The sequence below is a fragment of the Diabrotica undecimpunctata genome, chromosome 10, assembly GCF_040954645.1.
Source record: "Diabrotica undecimpunctata isolate CICGRU chromosome 10, icDiaUnde3, whole genome shotgun sequence".
Classification (NCBI taxonomy): domain Eukaryota; kingdom Metazoa; phylum Arthropoda; class Insecta; order Coleoptera; family Chrysomelidae; genus Diabrotica; species Diabrotica undecimpunctata.
This window is the reverse complement of record NC_092812.1, coordinates 54481877-54500019: the sequence shown is the minus strand read 5'-3', so window position 1 is coordinate 54500019 and position 18143 is coordinate 54481877. Positions and strand designations below refer to the sequence as shown.

General features: G+C 33.1%; 1 protein-coding gene across 2 annotated transcripts in view; it reads left to right on the top strand.

The window, feature by feature from the left end:
• cnc (NFE2 like bZIP transcription factor cap-n-collar) overlaps positions 1-18094 on the top strand; it is a 229428-nt gene extending 211334 nt beyond the window's left edge. For both annotated transcript variants that reach the window (XM_072546199.1, XM_072546200.1), the window contains exons 9-12: positions 9173-9407; positions 11057-11462; positions 11526-11885; positions 13929-18094. In XM_072546199.1, the coding sequence (XP_072402300.1) occupies positions 9173-9407; positions 11057-11462; positions 11526-11885; positions 13929-14081 (1154 nt within the window). In that variant the 3' untranslated portion in view covers positions 14082-18094. The remainder of the gene's footprint in view (positions 1-9172; positions 9408-11056; positions 11463-11525; positions 11886-13928) is intronic.
• Positions 18095-18143: the final 49 nt, after the last annotated feature.

Genomic DNA, 18143 nt, shown 5'->3' with positions numbered 1-18143 from the left:
TGGAGAAAAGTAATGGAAACAGCGAAGTGTCACACCAGAAACTGTAAAACCAAACCCAGAATGGGATGATCCCCCACAAAAAGGATCTTTAAGTGAAAACAACTTCAGCTTCTTCCTGAGCGTACAGCTTGTATATATATACAGGGTGTTTCAAAAAGGTATGTCATAAATTAAATCACGCATTCAGGGGACAAAAATAAATTGATTGAATCCAATTTACCTTAGTACAAAAGTGTACACAAAAAAGTTACAGCCTTTTGAAGTTACAAAATAAAAATTGTTTTTTTACATTATCTCCTAAACTACTTGACATTTTGTAATAAAAATGGACATGTTACTTTCTTATTCTGAAAGCATTTTTCATACAAAAGAAACAACAAAATCTAAGCACACAGAAAAATTTTAAGGGAGGTGTGCAGCCCTAAATCCCCCCAAACTTTTGAGTACGTTCAAATCAAATGAATTTTATGGCATCATTAGTTTAACACATTATTTTTAAAACTTTTTTGCCTCTTATCACTTTTTCGAAAAACTAGTTTTTTCCTAGTTGGCCATAAAATTACAATTAGTTTCTACGGATACAATAATTACAAACAGTTCCATCAATAATAGTCAATAATTTGAAGCTATTATTTATTATGTGAATGAGAATAATATTAAAAATTTTGATATTATAATGGCCTACACATTTCAGGAAATTGCAGATATGCATTTAACTTTGGGTAAGTTGGATCAGATTAAGTTATGATTTCAATAAACTATCGGGAATATCGTAGGTGAATGTCAAGGAAATAGTGCAGCAGCCGCAAGACGTTATGCAGTAAAATACCCCAATCGAAATACACCCGATATACGATTATTTCTGACCATTGATCGTCGTTTACGGGGGAAACGGGTACATTTCAACCGCAAGTGGCTGGCAATAGTGGTCGTCCAATAATGGATGCAACTGATGAAGACATTTTAGAAATCATTGAAGAAGTCCCTGGAGCAAGTACAAGGGTAATAGCTGCTCAACTAAATGTTCCTCACGTAAGGGTTTGGAGGCGTTTGAAGGATCAGCTGCTTAAACCCTATCACTTAACAACGGTTTAAGAGTTATTGGTTGAAGATTATCCTAAAAGGATTGGATTTTGCGATTGGTTGTTAATGGAAAATTTTTTAATTTTATTAGAAATATTTTGGTTACCGACGAGGCTACCTTCAGTAGAAATGGAATAACAAATCATCATAACGAGCACATTTGGGCCGACGAAAATCCTCACGCCAAAAAAACGACTCATCACCAAAGGACTTTCAAAGTTAATGTTTGGGCAGGAATTGAGTATAACAATCTAATAGGCCCAGTATTTGTTCCCAACAATTTAAATGGTGATAATTATTTGCAGTTCTTGGCAAACGATTTACAAGAGTATTTGGAAGAAGTGAATATTACAATAAGGCAAAATATGTGGTTTATACAAGATGGCGCTCCACCGCATTACAGTAATGAAGTCCGGGAATACCTTTGCAGGCAGTATTCTGGTCGGTGTATTGAAAGGGGTCGTGACGCACCTATTTCTTGGCCACCCAGAAGTCCAGGTCTTAACCCTATGGACTTTTGCTTTTGGTGATTTATAAAAGAGAAAGTGTATTCTGTAACAATAGAGGACAAACAACAATTGAGGGTTAGAATAATTGAAGCTGCAAATCAATTTCGTCAGAAAAATATGATTTTTCAGCGCATTCGGTTTTCGTTATTAAAACGATACCGAATGTGTATTGAAGAAAATGGGGGTCATTTGGAACATTTATTGTAATATCATATTTATAGAGGTTATAGACATTTTTTGTACTTGTTAATTCATTTATTTATTTAGTTGCACGTAATTTTTTAAAGATTAATGAAAAGGGCCGTAACTCAATAAAAACTGTTTTTTGGAAAAAGGGATGAGGCAAAAAAATTTTAAAAATAATGTGTTAAACTAATGATGCCACAAAATTCATTTGATTTGAACATACTCAAAAGTTTGGGGGGATTTAGGGCTGCATACCCGCCTTAAAATTTTTCTGTGCGCTTAGATTTTGTTGTTTCTTTTGTATGAAAAATGCTTTCAGAACAAGAAAGTAACGTGTCCATTTTTATTACAAAATGTCAAGTAGTTTAGGAGATAATGTAAAAAAAACAATTTTTATTTTGTAACTTCAACGGGCTGTAACTTTTTTGTGTACACTTTTGTACTAAGGTAAGTTGGATTCAATCAATTTATTTTGGTCCCCGGAATGCGTGATTTAATTTATGACATACAACAGTTTTTTCGTTTAAATTGCTACATGTAAAAATAGGGTAATTAAATATATTATTTAGAGTATTCATCTTTTAGTTGATCGGCAAAAGTTTAAAATGGCAGTTTTTGAGTTTTGGTCCGATCATTTGTTGCTCCGGAAATTGCAAAATAAGGTTAAAATTTCGAAAATCAAAAATCTGCTATTACTTTTGCAAAAAGGAACTCAGGACTTTGATATTTCATGAAAAGTTGAGTCAAGTAGTCCTTATAATTCACCAAAAATTTCAAGACGATTCGTCAATTAGTATAAATTTTTTATTTAAAATCCACTTTGATATTTGAAAAGCTGGTATTTTTACACGAATTTTCAAAAAAAATTTGGCCTAGGTCAATTAGGGTTAAAGTTAGCCACTTTTTTTTATTTAATTCACAGCTACTTTGTTTATAACAATTAAGCAACTCAAGTCCTAACGAAATCGACTCAGGGCTTGCAGAGGAGGAATTATAAAATCTGTCACTCAAAAAATGAAATTGATTTTTCAAACACATGCTGCTTGTGCATGTGAGTTAATTAAGGACATAGACATATATGTCCTCAGACATCGTCTGAGGGTCAGCAGCAACCCCTAGTGGGAGTCTTACGTTGCCATGTAGGTTATCTGAGAAATACTCGAAAAGATCACAACATAATTTTAAATAAAATGAAAGACATATTAAATGAATAATGAGAAATTCAGAATCATGGCGAATATTAAAAGCACTTCAACGAAATAAGACAGAGAAAACCCAGATCGGCAAAATTAGTGAAAACGAGTGGCAAGAATACTACGTAGAACTACTTACAGAAAACCGTCCCCAATTTCAGGAAGAGAATATAGAACATGCAGGAAATGGGGCATACGACCAGATAGAAATAAGCCTGGCAGAAGTTAAGAGAGCAATCAAGACATTGAAGAACAAAAAAGCCAAAGGACCCGGAGGAATACCAAACGAACTAATTAAAAACGGAACGGAAAAGTTATTCCGCATGCTACATAGAATGTTCGAAAGAGGACTAAATGGAGAAGAAATACCTGCGGAATGGACACAAGCATACATCACATCCATACATAAGAAAGGAAACAGGAAAAAATGTGAAAACTATAGAGGAATTAGTATAATATCGTCGGTAGGTAGACTTTACGGGAAAATTATTAAGGAAAAACTAGAAACTGAAATAATAGGAAAAATTGGAGAAGACCAAGAAGGGTTCACAGTAGGAAAATCATGCCTAGATCATACGTACACATTAGAACAACTGATAGAGAAGAAAATGGCAAAAGGTAGACCGGTCCATCTGGCCTTTGTTGATCTAAAGAAAGCATATGACTCAATACCTAGAGTCAAATTATGGGAAGCAATGAATGATCTCGGAATCCGACAAACACTAATAAAAGCAGTTAAAGCACTATACAAAGAAAACAAAGTAGCTATTAAATGTGGAAATAAAGCCTACAATCTATTTAAGACGACAAAAGGACTTCTACAAGGCTGTGCTACGTCCCCTACTCTGTTTAAAATATTCTTGGAAAAGACACTCAAACCATGGAGGAGAAAGTGCGAAGGAATGGGCATACTAGTAAGAGACGAATACCTATACACCTTAAGTTTTGCCGACGATCAAGTAGTCATCGCACAAGATGAAGAAGATCTCAGCTTTATGCTCAGAAAACCAGAAGAAGAATATAAAAACAACGGAATGGAAATAAACTTAGAGAAAACCGAATACCTAACAACAGAAAACAAGGATATGAGAAACCTAGAGATAGACGAGGGAAGACAAGTAAATGGAACAGATAAATTCAAGTATTTAGGAACCATAATATCGAACCAGGGAACAACAGAAGAAGATATAAACAACAGACTGAGACAAACAAGAAACTGTATAAGACAACTAAACTCAGTGTTGTGGGATAAGAACATTACGATAAAGACAAAAAAGAGAATATATAATACCCTGACAAGAAGTATCCTGACATATGGGTCCGAAAACTGGACAATAAACAAGAGAAATAGAGGTAGAATAAGAGCAGTAGAAATGGAGTTCCTGAGGAGAAGCTGTAGACTTACAAAAAGAGACAGAATTGAAAACGCAGAGATTAAGCGGAGAATGGGAGTGCAATCAGACATAATCGACTATATAGAGGAGAAGAGACTATCCTGGTACGGCCACGTCAGAAGAGCGGACAGAGGACGCTGGATAAACAAAATCACAGAATGAAGCCCGATTGGAAGAAGAAAGAGAGGAAGACCCCGAAGGTCATTCAGAGATGAAATCGACGAGGCTATGGAGAAAAGAACCCTGCGAGATGGAGACTGGAATGACAGGGAAAATTGGAGAAAACGGTTGAGTGAAGGAAGACAGTGAAAACTGTGGAAATCCTTAGTAGTAGTAGTACATATTAAATGTTGTACCATCTAAAGGGTTTTACCCAGCTATTTAGTGGCTTAAGTCATGTGCACCGAGTAACAAAACACTGATGATGGTCTTTTTAGTCCGAAAACGTTCTGTGATGTAACCCGAAAGGGATTTTAAATTATATACCTTTTATAAAGGATTTTAAATAAACTTTTGTGATTAAAGGTATACAGCCAACTAAAAGAATTTCATTTTTCTTGTGGATTTGGAAATAAAAAATGATTAAAGTCAAACAAAAACCGGTCCGAAGTTATCCCACTCCACCTTATCTTTTTGAAAACGATTTCCGGAGTGGAAACCGAAACTTCAAACGTTATCTAAAAAGGTAATTTTCATACAAAAAATTAATTTTTTTATATTTTTGTGGGTTTAGCGTAACTACGGTTTAGCTTTAAAAAATTGTATCAGGATTATTGACAAAAAGATTCGCGAGATCCGGCCCTGCAAATTCCTAATTACAAATTTGCTTTAAAAAAACATTGTTGATAAGAGATAAGCAGATGATTTGAGAAATTAGTAGCAAATTTGGTGTAAGCCATGTGTGGTGCAATTTTTTGGGAATGCATTTTCCGGCAAAATGTAGTGAATGTGAAAATAATATGGTTTGTTTGTACTATATGTTACGTAAGTGCCTTCTCTATTATTGATGTGATAGACTGAGCCGATGGGGTTCACAAATACGTTATAGTGATAATGAGATAAAGAAATTATTCGCTTAATTTAAATTGGTTGTGTTTATACACGTGCAACTATGATTAAACCAAAAATTAGAGATAAATGGAAGTGACATTTTGTAAAGGTCGGTCGGGATTCGAAGAATAAGAAGCCGATGAGAAGAACCAGAGGTAAATCACCTTTAACCTAAAATTAAGAAAGGAAATCATGGGGATGCGCATCAATTACTGTACTTAGGCTATATGGAAACTTACACATAACATCACCTGGTTATTTTTACGAAACTACGAACTGTAATAGCTATGAGCGAAATAACTTTATTAAAATACCTTGTACAAACTTATTGACACGATACCTTGATGGTATGCAATTTTAATTCATACTTATATTTAACTTTCATTGCCTGCATAATAATTTTGCTTTAGAAAAGTTCTTTTATTTATAACTCATCAGCTACTGACGTAGTTAAATTTTCTTTTTGACATCCTAATGCCATATCCATCAGCTAATATATTTTTCATGTAGATCATGATAAGGAATATGAGATAACATTGACAGAACTCTTATATAGTATATTTCTATTTGAAAACTTAATAAACCGCATATAAAATAGAAATGACATAAGGAGAGCGGGGCAAGTTGAGACAAATTTCGTATTTTAATTTTTACAATTTTAGTTTTTTTTTTCTATTAAAAACTTTACATTCAAATTTTTCTAAAATATTAACTTTTGATTGAATTGATACTTTTCCCAAAATTGACATGTTTGTATAATGGTACAAAGTGTATCAATGTTCCCCACTTGGGGGCAAGTTGATATTAGCTGCGGGCAGGTTGAGACAAGTATATAAATGTTAAGAAAATTGTAAGAAAATGTTATGGTACAAATAACCACTCAATAGAATATTTAAGTAATTTATTATAATGAATATAAGTGTACATTTTACTGTCTTTGCCACATTCAATGTGGGCCCATTTCTTACATGACATACACTGTATCCAGTCTTGAGCAGGTTTGGATTTCGAGTAAGGAACCAAACATATGAGACGCAAGATATATCTTCCTTCCTTTTTCATTTTCTCTTTTGTGCCAGGCTTAATTATTTTATTTAACCTTTTTTTTACTTTTTTTTCAATTGCAGTATTTTTTTTGGCTTCTTTTTCTTCAGCTTCTTTCCTTTCTTTACTGGAGTGCTTGTAAGAACCACATATTTCAAGGGTTTCTTCCCCTTTTTGTTATTTTTCCTCTTTCCATCTTTTGGATAGGAACGAATTTGTTGAGGACTCACCGTGGACAGGTGTATAGAAACATTCTTACTCGTAGTAGACGTATATTGGTGCTCCTGTGAATGTATATACTCAACGTTGCTAGTCCCAGCCTGGGTAGTTTTAACAGCGCTGTTTTGAAAAGTCATCTCTCTATCTGTAACTGAGCTTGACAAGAAGTCATCATCAGTAAACACGTCTTTGTTGTAAGGCGTGATTCCTGTGGCTTGAAATCCAGAAATATATAATATTCGTAGGATTTATTGCTTTGGGCAGTGTTAATTTCACGATGCCAGGAATATCGTAAATTGTCACTGTTTTACCTGGATTGTTCGTCATCCAATCATCAACTAAAGCAAAATAATTTTTTTTTAAACGGCCCGTAGACTGATTTGTCAAGAGATTGCTGGTGATGAGAAGTGTGAGGGGAGAAGGACACTATGATAATACCATTTTCTTTACAAAAATTAAGCGCTTCAATAGAAAGATGTGATTCATGGTTGTCCAAAACTAACAAACAAGGATGGTCTTTTGTAGATCTCACACGGTCTTGAAAATGTTTAATAAACTTCTAAAATGATTCGGATGTAATCCATCCTGATGGGTAGGAAGTTCCGATGCAGCCTAGTGATCCGTTGTTGATAAAATAGTCTTTGAAAAACGCTCGTGGAAAAACGAACATCGGAAGAACCTAATTTCCTATGGCGCTTAACCTTTTGCTCTCTCTCCGTTGACGTAGCTTCCACTACTTGGCGTACCCCTTTTTTCTGCTACAATTTTATTTAGCCTCTGTACTGTTTGCACACCGGTTTCATCGACATTCCATATATTATTTTTTTCAAATTATCAAAAAATTGGGGAACATTGGTTTTATTTAAGCTAGTTGCATGGCTAAGGCTCATAGATTCAGGCTCCCTGATTGATAGTCGTTCGTTTATTTTAGTAAATAATGTGAACCAGTCCTTTGTAGCCATTTTATGGTTAACCCATGTATCAGGTACAAAATGACATTCTCATTAGCTAGAGCAAGTTCATAAGCTAATATTTTAATATTTTGTGGAGTGAGTCCATAATTAATTTTCCATGAAAGTATTATGTAATTACTCTTCAAGTTCAGACTCTAGTTGGTCTGAGAAATTCCCGCAGAGACATCTTTTGGCTTTTGAAGGCTTCACAGGCTTTTTCGAAGTTCTTAATTGTGCTTATTCCTCGATCCGTCTTCCTAGTATAGGTCCCCACCATATTTCTTTATGAAAATAACAACATATTAGACCGTATCAATGTGCCCCGGTTAGACCGTATCAATGTGTCCCGGCCCCTTTTATCAATTTGCCCCTATTGAGTATTTGTGTCTTCCAACGAACTCTTCTAAACCAAGAAGACTGTTGATAAAATGGTCTTTGAAAAACACTCGTGGAAACACGAACATCGGAAGAACCAATTTCCTATGGCGCATAACCGTTTGCTCTCTCTCCGTTGACATAGCTTTCACTACTTGGCGTACCCCTTTTTCTGCTACAATTTTATTTAGCCTCTGTACTGTTTACACACCGGTTTCATCGACATTCCATATATCCTTGTTTACAAATTATCAAAAAATTGGGGAACATTGGTTTTATTTAAGCTGGTTGCACGGCTAAGGCTCATAGATCCAGGCCCTCTGATTGATAGTCGTTCGTGTCTTTTCGTAAATACTGTGAACCAGTCCTTTGTAGCCATTTTATGGTTAACCCATGTATCAGGTACAAAATGACATTCTCATTAGCTAGAGCAAGTTCATAAGCTACTATTTTAATGTTTTGTGGAGTGAGTCCATAATCAATTTTCCATGAAAGTATTATGTAATTATCTTCAAGTTCAGACTCGTGTTTGCGTGTTCTGGTGCTCGTTGAGAGATGCATTTTGAGTAGTCGTTGAACTTAGTGGGCGATAGGACACATCCTTGTCTTACTCCATGATTAATAGGTATTTTCGTTGTTAGGCCGCTTTCCATTCTAACTGACTTCTCTTAGTGCATTTATAGGTAAAGCAGTGTATCTCGTTGTCTAGTCCTTTTGTATCTAAAATCTCCAATAAATCTTTGACATAATCCAAAGCTTTTATGTAATCTATGATGCAAATTTATACTTGATCTCTGCATTTTTGTAAAAGAACAACGCTGAATAGGCTGAACAATGCGTCTCTGTTCTCAAAACTGGCTATAAAGCAAAATTGTTTCGTGCTTACATTGGTGTCGCATTTTAGATATATCTTAAGCTACTTATTTGACGAAATTGTCTCTGTAGATCGTCCTCGGTTTCTGTTATAATTATCGCGTCATCTACAAAGCAGACCATACTGACTCGAATATTTTGTGTATTAATAAACTAATAAATTGATGAAACAGTTCATTTCAATTATTTCAATGTTAATGGCCTCTTCGTAATATCAAATATATACAACAACATACCACTAATATTAAATGTTTGTTATTGTTTTGTATTATCTTTAACTTTTTCTGTTTTAGGCATGTACACCATGCGTATGCTGGACGGTAACAGCACATTGAACAACGTTGCTACAAATAACACCACTATTTCAATGTCTCGTAACGATATGGAACGGATGGATACATCGAGTGATAGTGCTCTTAGTTCGATGGGTTCGGAACGAGTCCCCTCCATTTCTGATGGGGAATGGGGAGACGCGGGATCTGATTCTGGCCACACGTCTACTGAACCCTATGTCACCGATTATGCATCGTGAGTTTTACTGTTATAAATTATATATATATATATATATATATATATATATATATATATATATATATATATATTATTAGTCTAAGTACTTTGCCTTTTCTAGAAGAGAAACCTTTTTCCTAATAGAAATTCATAAATTGTCTGGACTGATTATGATCCATCTTTCGCGCATTCTTGATATAATTTCTACCTCTCTCCCAACATAATTAGCCTTTTGTATATCTTCATTTTATATTTTTGTAATAGTTTATAGTTATTTAGCAGGAATGTTATTTAAACCTACAATTCAAATAGAAAACCACACAATATACTATTGTGGAGATACTACAACAAGAAACAAAAACGGAGTGGCTATAATAGTAAATAAAGAAGTTAACAAATGTGTACTTAGTTTTATAGGAATATCAGATAGAGTTGCAGTACTCAAAATTACTGCTAAACCAGTTAACGTGAACATTATTCAAGCATATGCTCCAACTTCGGAAAGCTCAGAGCAGAAAATAGAAATATTGTATGAACAATTGAAAGAATCCCTAAAACATACCAAAAAACAAGAAGTGAATATCCTGCTAGGAGATTTCAACGCCAAAGTAGGCAAAGGAGGTGTTGGCAATACTGTGGGACACTGTGGACTAGGAATGCGAAATGATAGAGGAGACCGCCTTGTTCAGTTCTGCCAGGAAACGGATCGTGCAATAATGAACACCTTTTTCCAATTACCACCTCGAAGACTCTACACCTGGAAATCTCCAACTGACTGTCCAAAAAAAAAAAATGATTAGAAACCAGATTGACTACATCATCATAACAAACGATTTCATAATTCCGTAAAATCCGCAAAAACATATCCGGGAGTAGATGTTCCATCAGACCATAATCTTTTACTAGGACGTTTCAAACTCCGCATGAAAAAAGTCTATAAAAGAAAAGCACAAAAACGTCCGGATATCCAGAAGTTGAAAGATAAAACCACAAGAGAGGAAGTCAACAACAAAATAAACAACATGGTAATCTCAGATATTAATCAAGAAAACATAAGTGTGGATGATATGTGGAATAAAATAAAAAATATCTGTAATTCAGTGGTAGATAATAAACTTAAACCAGAAAACAATATAAAGAAACAACCATGGATGAGACAAGAAATATTAGAGCTAATGGAAGAACGAAGAAAACACAGAAATAAGAATGAGGAAAGGTACAAAGAAATAAACAAAATCATTAAGAAACAGATTAAAGAAGCAAAAGAATCATGGCTACAAGATCAATGCATAGAAATAGAATCCCTAGAACAGAAGCATGACACTTTTACTCTACATAAAAAGATCAAAAACTTAACGGGAGGAAACGGATCACGAAGTCATAACTTAATACTATATTTCGTTCATTTTTTTTTTTTAATAAAATACGCTGCTCATGACTTTACGTTAAATCGATGATATTTTCGCTGATTGACTGGGGTAAAGAGCAATAATCTTTCTCTTAAAGAAGTTATGCATAATTTTAACGAAACGTCGAGATGTACTCACATACTTCTTGTTCAAACAAGACACGTATTATTGATCTTATTTCTTATTATTTTTAATGTTATTAATTTCAACAACTGTTTTTTATTTATTAAACTTAAAGATCTGTATTTAAATTTCTAGCAAAGTCCGCCCATACGACTATAGCTACACCAGCAGACAGTTGAACAATGGCTTGGGTGCTTCCGACAATACGAGAGTCCCACCAGTGGCCCAAAAGAAACATCAGATGTACGGAAAGCGGTATTTTCAAGATCATAGCTCATCCAATTCATCACAACCACCTGTAACACCTTTGAAATATGAATACCAAGAACCTTCTACTACATACAACATTGCCAATCAGTCTGAAGGTGCGGTTGGACCGAAATTACCGGAAATGAAGTATTCGTGCTCGATGGAATTCGGTCTTCAAAGTCATCTAGCAAGAAATCATGTAAATCACATACAACATAATCACACTTACCATTTACCGGCTGAAAGCGCTGGTGCCATGCAGAGACCAGTCCTAAGAGATAAATCCAAACACGTAAGATAAATCTAAAGCTAAATCATTATACTTTTTGGTAACATACATATTTTATGTTAATAGCGTAAATCAGAAGATGAGTATTTAACAAGAGACGAAAAACGTGCCAGGGCGTTGAACGTACCCATTTCTGTTGACGATATCATTAACCTACCAATGGACGAATTTAATGAGCGCTTGTCTAAATACGATCTCAGTGAAGCTCAGTTAAGTCTGATCAGGGATATAAGGCGAAGAGGAAAGAATAAGGTGGCTGCCCAGAATTGCAGAAAGAGAAAGCTCGACCAAATCTTGAGTTTAGCGGACGAAGTGAAAGAAATGAAGGACAGAAAGATGCGACTCATTGCAGAACACGAGTATACCAGTACTGAATGCAAACGCTACAGAGACAAATATCAACAACTATACAGACATGTTTTCCAGGTAATAGATAGTAATATAATTTTTTTTTATATTTGTTGCAGAAATATAAATTGATGACCCTAGAGTAAAGGGTTATAAGTGACAAAAAGTAAATTTTGAGTAAATGCCGTTCAAAGTTGAGCCTTCACTGTAATTGCCATGATTTTTTTAATGCTAGTTTTTCTTCTCCGGTTTAGTAACTGTAGCCATTATTATTATTATTGGTAACAAAAAATCATAATTCTATTGTCTTTACTCATTTTGCAGCTATTTTATGTTGCTAAGTAGCACTTGTTCCCTTTTACTTCTAAAAAATGTAACATAAAGTTAAAAAATGTAAAAATATAAATCTTTCCTCTTTTATCTATTCATGACACGCCTGATGAGAATTTGTTTGCTTTCAACTACATTTTGTAAACGTTTGTTGGAGACATCAAGAGTTTTTATTATAAACTGTTTACATACTTTAAAAATATCCAGATTATAAACACATGACACTTCTTTGTTGCTAACTGCATTTAGTTTTTTTCTTTTTATAGGCTCAGTCTATATCGATCGATTTAGAAAAGCTGTTTGGAGATTTCAGTGCCCAATGCTGAATACTATTTGAAAATTTAAAGTCTTTGTTCTTGTGAGATAATATTGGTATATTTATTCATTCTATCAATAATGATTCAAGTTCTCGTAAATTTTTAGCTTCATGAGTATTGTGTTTTTGCCCATGTAAGCATCACCTGAATTTCTATTTTAGCCCTGGTTTTTTCCACTTACCTGGCCCCCTAATCCTTTTCTTGTCAGTCTGCTTTGGTGGTGAAAACGCATTAGCAGGTAAATTCTCTATTATTGGCTCCGTATTCCGCAAAGAAACAAAACGAACTCTTTTTAAAAACATTGAAGTTTATAATAAAGTAAAACGCAGCAGTTAACATTAAAGTATTACTTAGGAGCCATAACACTACCCATCTAAAATGATAACAAACTGAACTAACAGTCTGACACAGTGGAACAAGGGTACAAGTACACTTGTATCTCTTCTCTTTCAAGCCCTACTCATAGATGGCTTGGAGGCTAAGTAACTTGCCGTTAGAAAGCAGCACATGTTAGACTTATCGCTTAGATCTCTTTTTCCAGTTCAGTGATTTAGTTTTCTCAATATATACAAAAATGTCACTTATACCCCTTTACTTCTAGGGTTCTCAATTCATCTTTCCAGTTTTTCTTACCATTCGATCATTTCATTCTTCTTCTTTTGGCATCATAACCCTGGAAATATTTGTATTTGATAACTCTGTATTTGTTTTTTTTTGCGATAACAGCGCCATGTGTCGAATTTTTTTTTTATCAAAACCTATTTACTTTTTCATGTAGAACCCGAATCTTTAATAAAAATCGGATGTTCCATTTAAGATTTCAAAGTTGCCTCCGCTCCACCCGGAGTGTAGAGGTGGAGGGTCGTGATGGAAGTCATTCGACAGAGTTTTGAAAAATAATAATGCCGTGTTTCTTGTTTTTTCATGTAGAAGTGTATATTATCTATCAACAACTTTACAAAAATGTTTCGAATAACAGTTACTTATTTGTTCATTAGTAATCCAAGTGTGCAATAAAAAATGGGGTTTCTATTTAAGATTTTAAAATTGCCCCTTCCCCACACACAGGGAGTTAGGCTGGGGATCGTGTTTGGTGTCATTAGATCGATTTTTGAAAAATTTGAACACTTTTTTTATGTTTTTCGATCCGATATAAATTTCGTCTTGCTTCTTTTGGCACACCCGGTATAGAGAAATAAATATTCAGGTTTCAAAATATGTAGAAGTTTTCGAAAAATTTACTTCGTTTTCCTATTTTACAAGTAAAAACTGTCATAAACTTTTTGCAATTTAATATTGACGATTTGCTTGGGAATAAATTTGAGAACTTGAACTTTTTTTAGGACAATCCCTGCAGTTGAATTGAAAGTAGAAATCTTTTAAATAAGCAAAATTCCTTATATAATTTGTAATAGTTATTTTTATTGTTAATCAATGTAATTTGTATCAGCTAACATTTTCTTTTCTTTTTTAGAATTTGCGCGATTCTGAGGGCAATCAATATTCCCCCTACCAATTTAGCCTACAAACATCCGCCGATGGATCTATCATCTTGGTTCCAAGATCGAATTCCACGGTTTCGAATTCCGACTCAAAGGATCCTCTCCAAAATCGCAAGAAACCATAAAACACTTGCTCAAAATTTTATTTACTAATTGTTAACAGGGTTGTTTTTGTTTTTATTTTATTTTTATTTTTATGTTACAGGACACTTCAACAATAGTAAAGTTTCGAAATTTTTCTTTGTAATTCCAAAAAATTAAACATTCCTGCGATCTGAACAGTACAAAAGTGTTTAACCAACCTGCAATATTTATTCTAGTTATTTTTTGTCAAGCAACACATGATGTATCAATTAATATTGCAAAATATGTTGATTATTCAATAATATGTACCATTAACATAAAAAAAAAACTGAGAAAAAATATTGCTTGTCGCTTACACTTTCAGAAACATTATTTGCAACATACATTGTTCTTACTATTTAGTAAGATTATTGAAATTATTATTGTTTTAGCTTTCCACTTTTCATATATCTTTAACTTCCATTCTTTCTCTTCATACTTGATACCTGTATCGTCCTTACGAGTTATCTTCTGTCATGTATACAAGTTATGAAGAATTAGTCATATTATTCGTTGGCACATGTGATAAAGTTTATAACTTAGTATTCAGTTTTTTTCTGATTGGTTCTGCCCATTCAGGGCTATTATTACTGCTTTAAACGTAAAAGCAATTAAATTATGTAATTAAAAAGTACCCCTTAAGAATAGAATACAATAGATTTTGTCTAATGTTTAACATTACTTAATAATAACATTTTTAAAATTATGTCATTCGTAAATATAAAAAGTTATAAACACAATAAAATATGGCTAAATCATAGAGACTTTTGAAATTATGTAATTTTACATGTGTAGGAACTTTATAAATTATTCCCATATATAAAAAGAAATTAACAGGTTAGTGTTTTACCCCAATTTTGGGAAAAATATATTTAATTCATTTTTCTTGCACCTGTGAATCGTCTATAACTTCATCATCACCGTTATGACTTTTGAATCTTCCCAATAGTATTGGACCAGAGAAATTAGCAAATAAAAAGCATTTTTCGTGACACACTTTGGTACAGATATCTAACAACTGCTTTTGATACATTTGGTAATAACAACATGTAATAAACAAAAGATGTAAAAGATAAAACGTCATTTTTACTTATAAAAATGTAAGATCACTATTTGATTTTAGGTACTAAAGGTGAAGACTGGTAAATTATATGGAAAAGTGACGCAATTTAACTGAAAAAGCTTAGGAAATCGTTTAAAATGAGAGTTTGTAACAGTTATTGCAAAATTGAAATTGTTTATCCCAGAAAGCTTTTATCTACAACAGTATGCACCAAATTGGAGAGAGAGAGATAGGCTTATAATCTTTTAAAATAACTAGACGCATTAATATAAAGGAAGTTAATTTTTTTATTCGAAATTTTGGCATTTTTACACGAATTAAAAAAAATACAATGTCCTAAGACTCTTAGAACCCGAGTTAGTCCTTTTTTATTTCTCGATTTTACTATTTCAAACTGAATTCATAGTTTCAAATTTATAAAAGTAGCAATATCTCCGGTTCTAATCAACGAAAATTAATGTTTTTTTTTTTCTAATTTGGGGTACCTCGAGGCATTGATCATAAAAATACATTTTGTTAATTTGTGAATTGTTTATTTAACCGAGTGATTTATTTAAACAATTTGAAGTTCTCTACTTCTCTAAACGTTAGTTCTGTACGTGTTTTCAAAGTTCAGTAAAGTTATCCACATGTTAAAACGTTCATCAACATAAGTATAGTTAATATTTTCTATGGCTTGCTTTGCAACTGCTCTTGCGTTCTCAAATTCTGTAGCAGCGACGTGGAAAGACATATGCTGCACCCATAGTTTGGATGAATTTGGACTGGCAAAGAACAACCTATCGAAATGTTCGGCACTTTCAGGGGCTTTGGTGGGATCCGCCAACTCTTTCTCGATTTTTCTTAACCGTTCTTCTTCCTCTTTGGACAGTTGAGCTCTTTTCGCTGCTGAATTCAGTTAAATCTCTTCGCTTTAAAACTCTTTATCTTTGGCGCATGCATCATGAATGGCTCATTTTTAACAATCGTTTTTAATTTTTTTTTCTCCAAACTTGAGGTTGTAATCTTTTAAATGGTTCTTTTAAATTGCTTATTGTTTATAAACAAAGCCCCTGTGAATTTTTGAAAAAAAAAAGAGCTAAAACTGGTTTTAGGGGTCCTAGGACATTGTTTTTTTTTAATTACTGTAAATATGCCAACATTTCGATTCGAATAAAAAAAAATTAAGTTCATACATGTTGATGCATCTGATTTATTTTAAATATTTATAAATATTTTTCTTCTAAGGTTTTTTTTTTGAATATTTTGTTTATTACAGATTGTTATCATCAAATTTATCAAAAGCGGTTCTTAGATACCTGTCTCAACGAGGCTCATGGGAAAACTGTTAATTCCCTGGTCTATATTGTATTACAATATTTTTCTTTTCAATAATTATCTTAACTTCGTCGTTTCTTTCATTATTGACAGAATGTGATTCCGATCAGTTAAATTTTGTGAATAACTTTTCGCCTTGAACAGTATCTGTTTCTTCCTTTGATGATTTCTATGTTTACATCTGATACTTATAGGTTTTCCAAGTTTCAGATTTGTTTTTTAAAAAAGTTTATTTTCCCCATTTTTTCGTATATAGTGTTTTAGCACCAGAGCAGAAAAGTGACACTGAGACACACTGGTTTATGCCATTATTTTGTAATTAATTATAGTGTTGCTTAGTCACCTTCAAAGGCCAATAAAGCATACGAGAAGATACTTATTATATTCTCTAGATTTCAGGTATACATAGTTACCCGACCGGTATCTCTATTTGACAGTATTTATTATTTACCCCATTTTATCATTCAGTTTGTGGTTTATTATAAGTTGGTATTGCTCTGTAGTTTTTCTTTACCGCTCTTTTTTTTAATAATAATGTAGGTGTCATTATTTCTATTTTCCAGTTATCTGGTGTAATAAACTTACTACTTGTGGGCCACTAATTGCCGTAAAAATAAGCTTTAAAAATAAAGTGGGAGAGCACACGAAGAAGACTTATACCAGATAAATTATTAGTTTGATCTTCAGGCTCAACATTTTTTGATACGATCTGGATGCTATTCTATTTCTTTCGCTAAACTAAGTTTATCAGCAATATAATTAATGTTTAGTGTACAACTAACTATAGAATTTACTTTAAATAATTGTGGAAATATTTAACTTTTATGGTTTTGTAATAAGAAATAAAATTGTAATCCACTTTAAAAAAAATAATCCGATATATATTTTTTATATGATCAGGTGATGAATATGCCTTGTCTTAACATTTTAATGTACATATTACTTAGGATAGAAGTGAAATAACTAAATTTTGTCTGACTGGTGTTGGAAAATAGCTTATTATTGTTATTATTTGGCCTGATGAATATTGATAACATGTAATTTAAAAGAGTTTCGCGGCTCCGCTTTCTTAATTTTAACAGGTTTTAAAAAGTGTTAAAACATGGTTTAATTCATTTACATACATTGATAATGTACCTAAAGTTTGTTCGATAACCAGACTATTTAACGGGGCTGGAACAGCTTTGTATTATATAAGTTTACTGTAGACGTGGCAAACTTTTCACTGGCTAAGAGTATGCCTAGTCCAATCACTATACCGAGATGGTTTTGCGAATAAACCTATGGTTCTGATGCGTTCAACCGACATGCTGGAAATGATCGACATATGTAAAAGTTGACACGAACGTTGTATTTATTTTATGTAAATGAAGTGAACAATGTTTATCGGGCTAATTTTTATATGATAGCTTATCTAGTAGTCAGATTTGGTATTACTTAAGGAGCGTATGTGATTTATAGTTTGTTATGATTTCAGTTATGTATGAGTAGGTAGTATCCGTACTTTTATCATTTGGTAGTAAATGTATCAAAATTCTAAGATCAATTACATTAATCTAGGCTAATATTTTTTATGAACATTATAGGTTTTGTACATTGTATAGTGTAAGTAGAAGAATAAAAGTTCTAAATGTACGTTTCTCTTCTTTTTACTTATTTTAAGTAGGTATTCAGTAAAAAAATA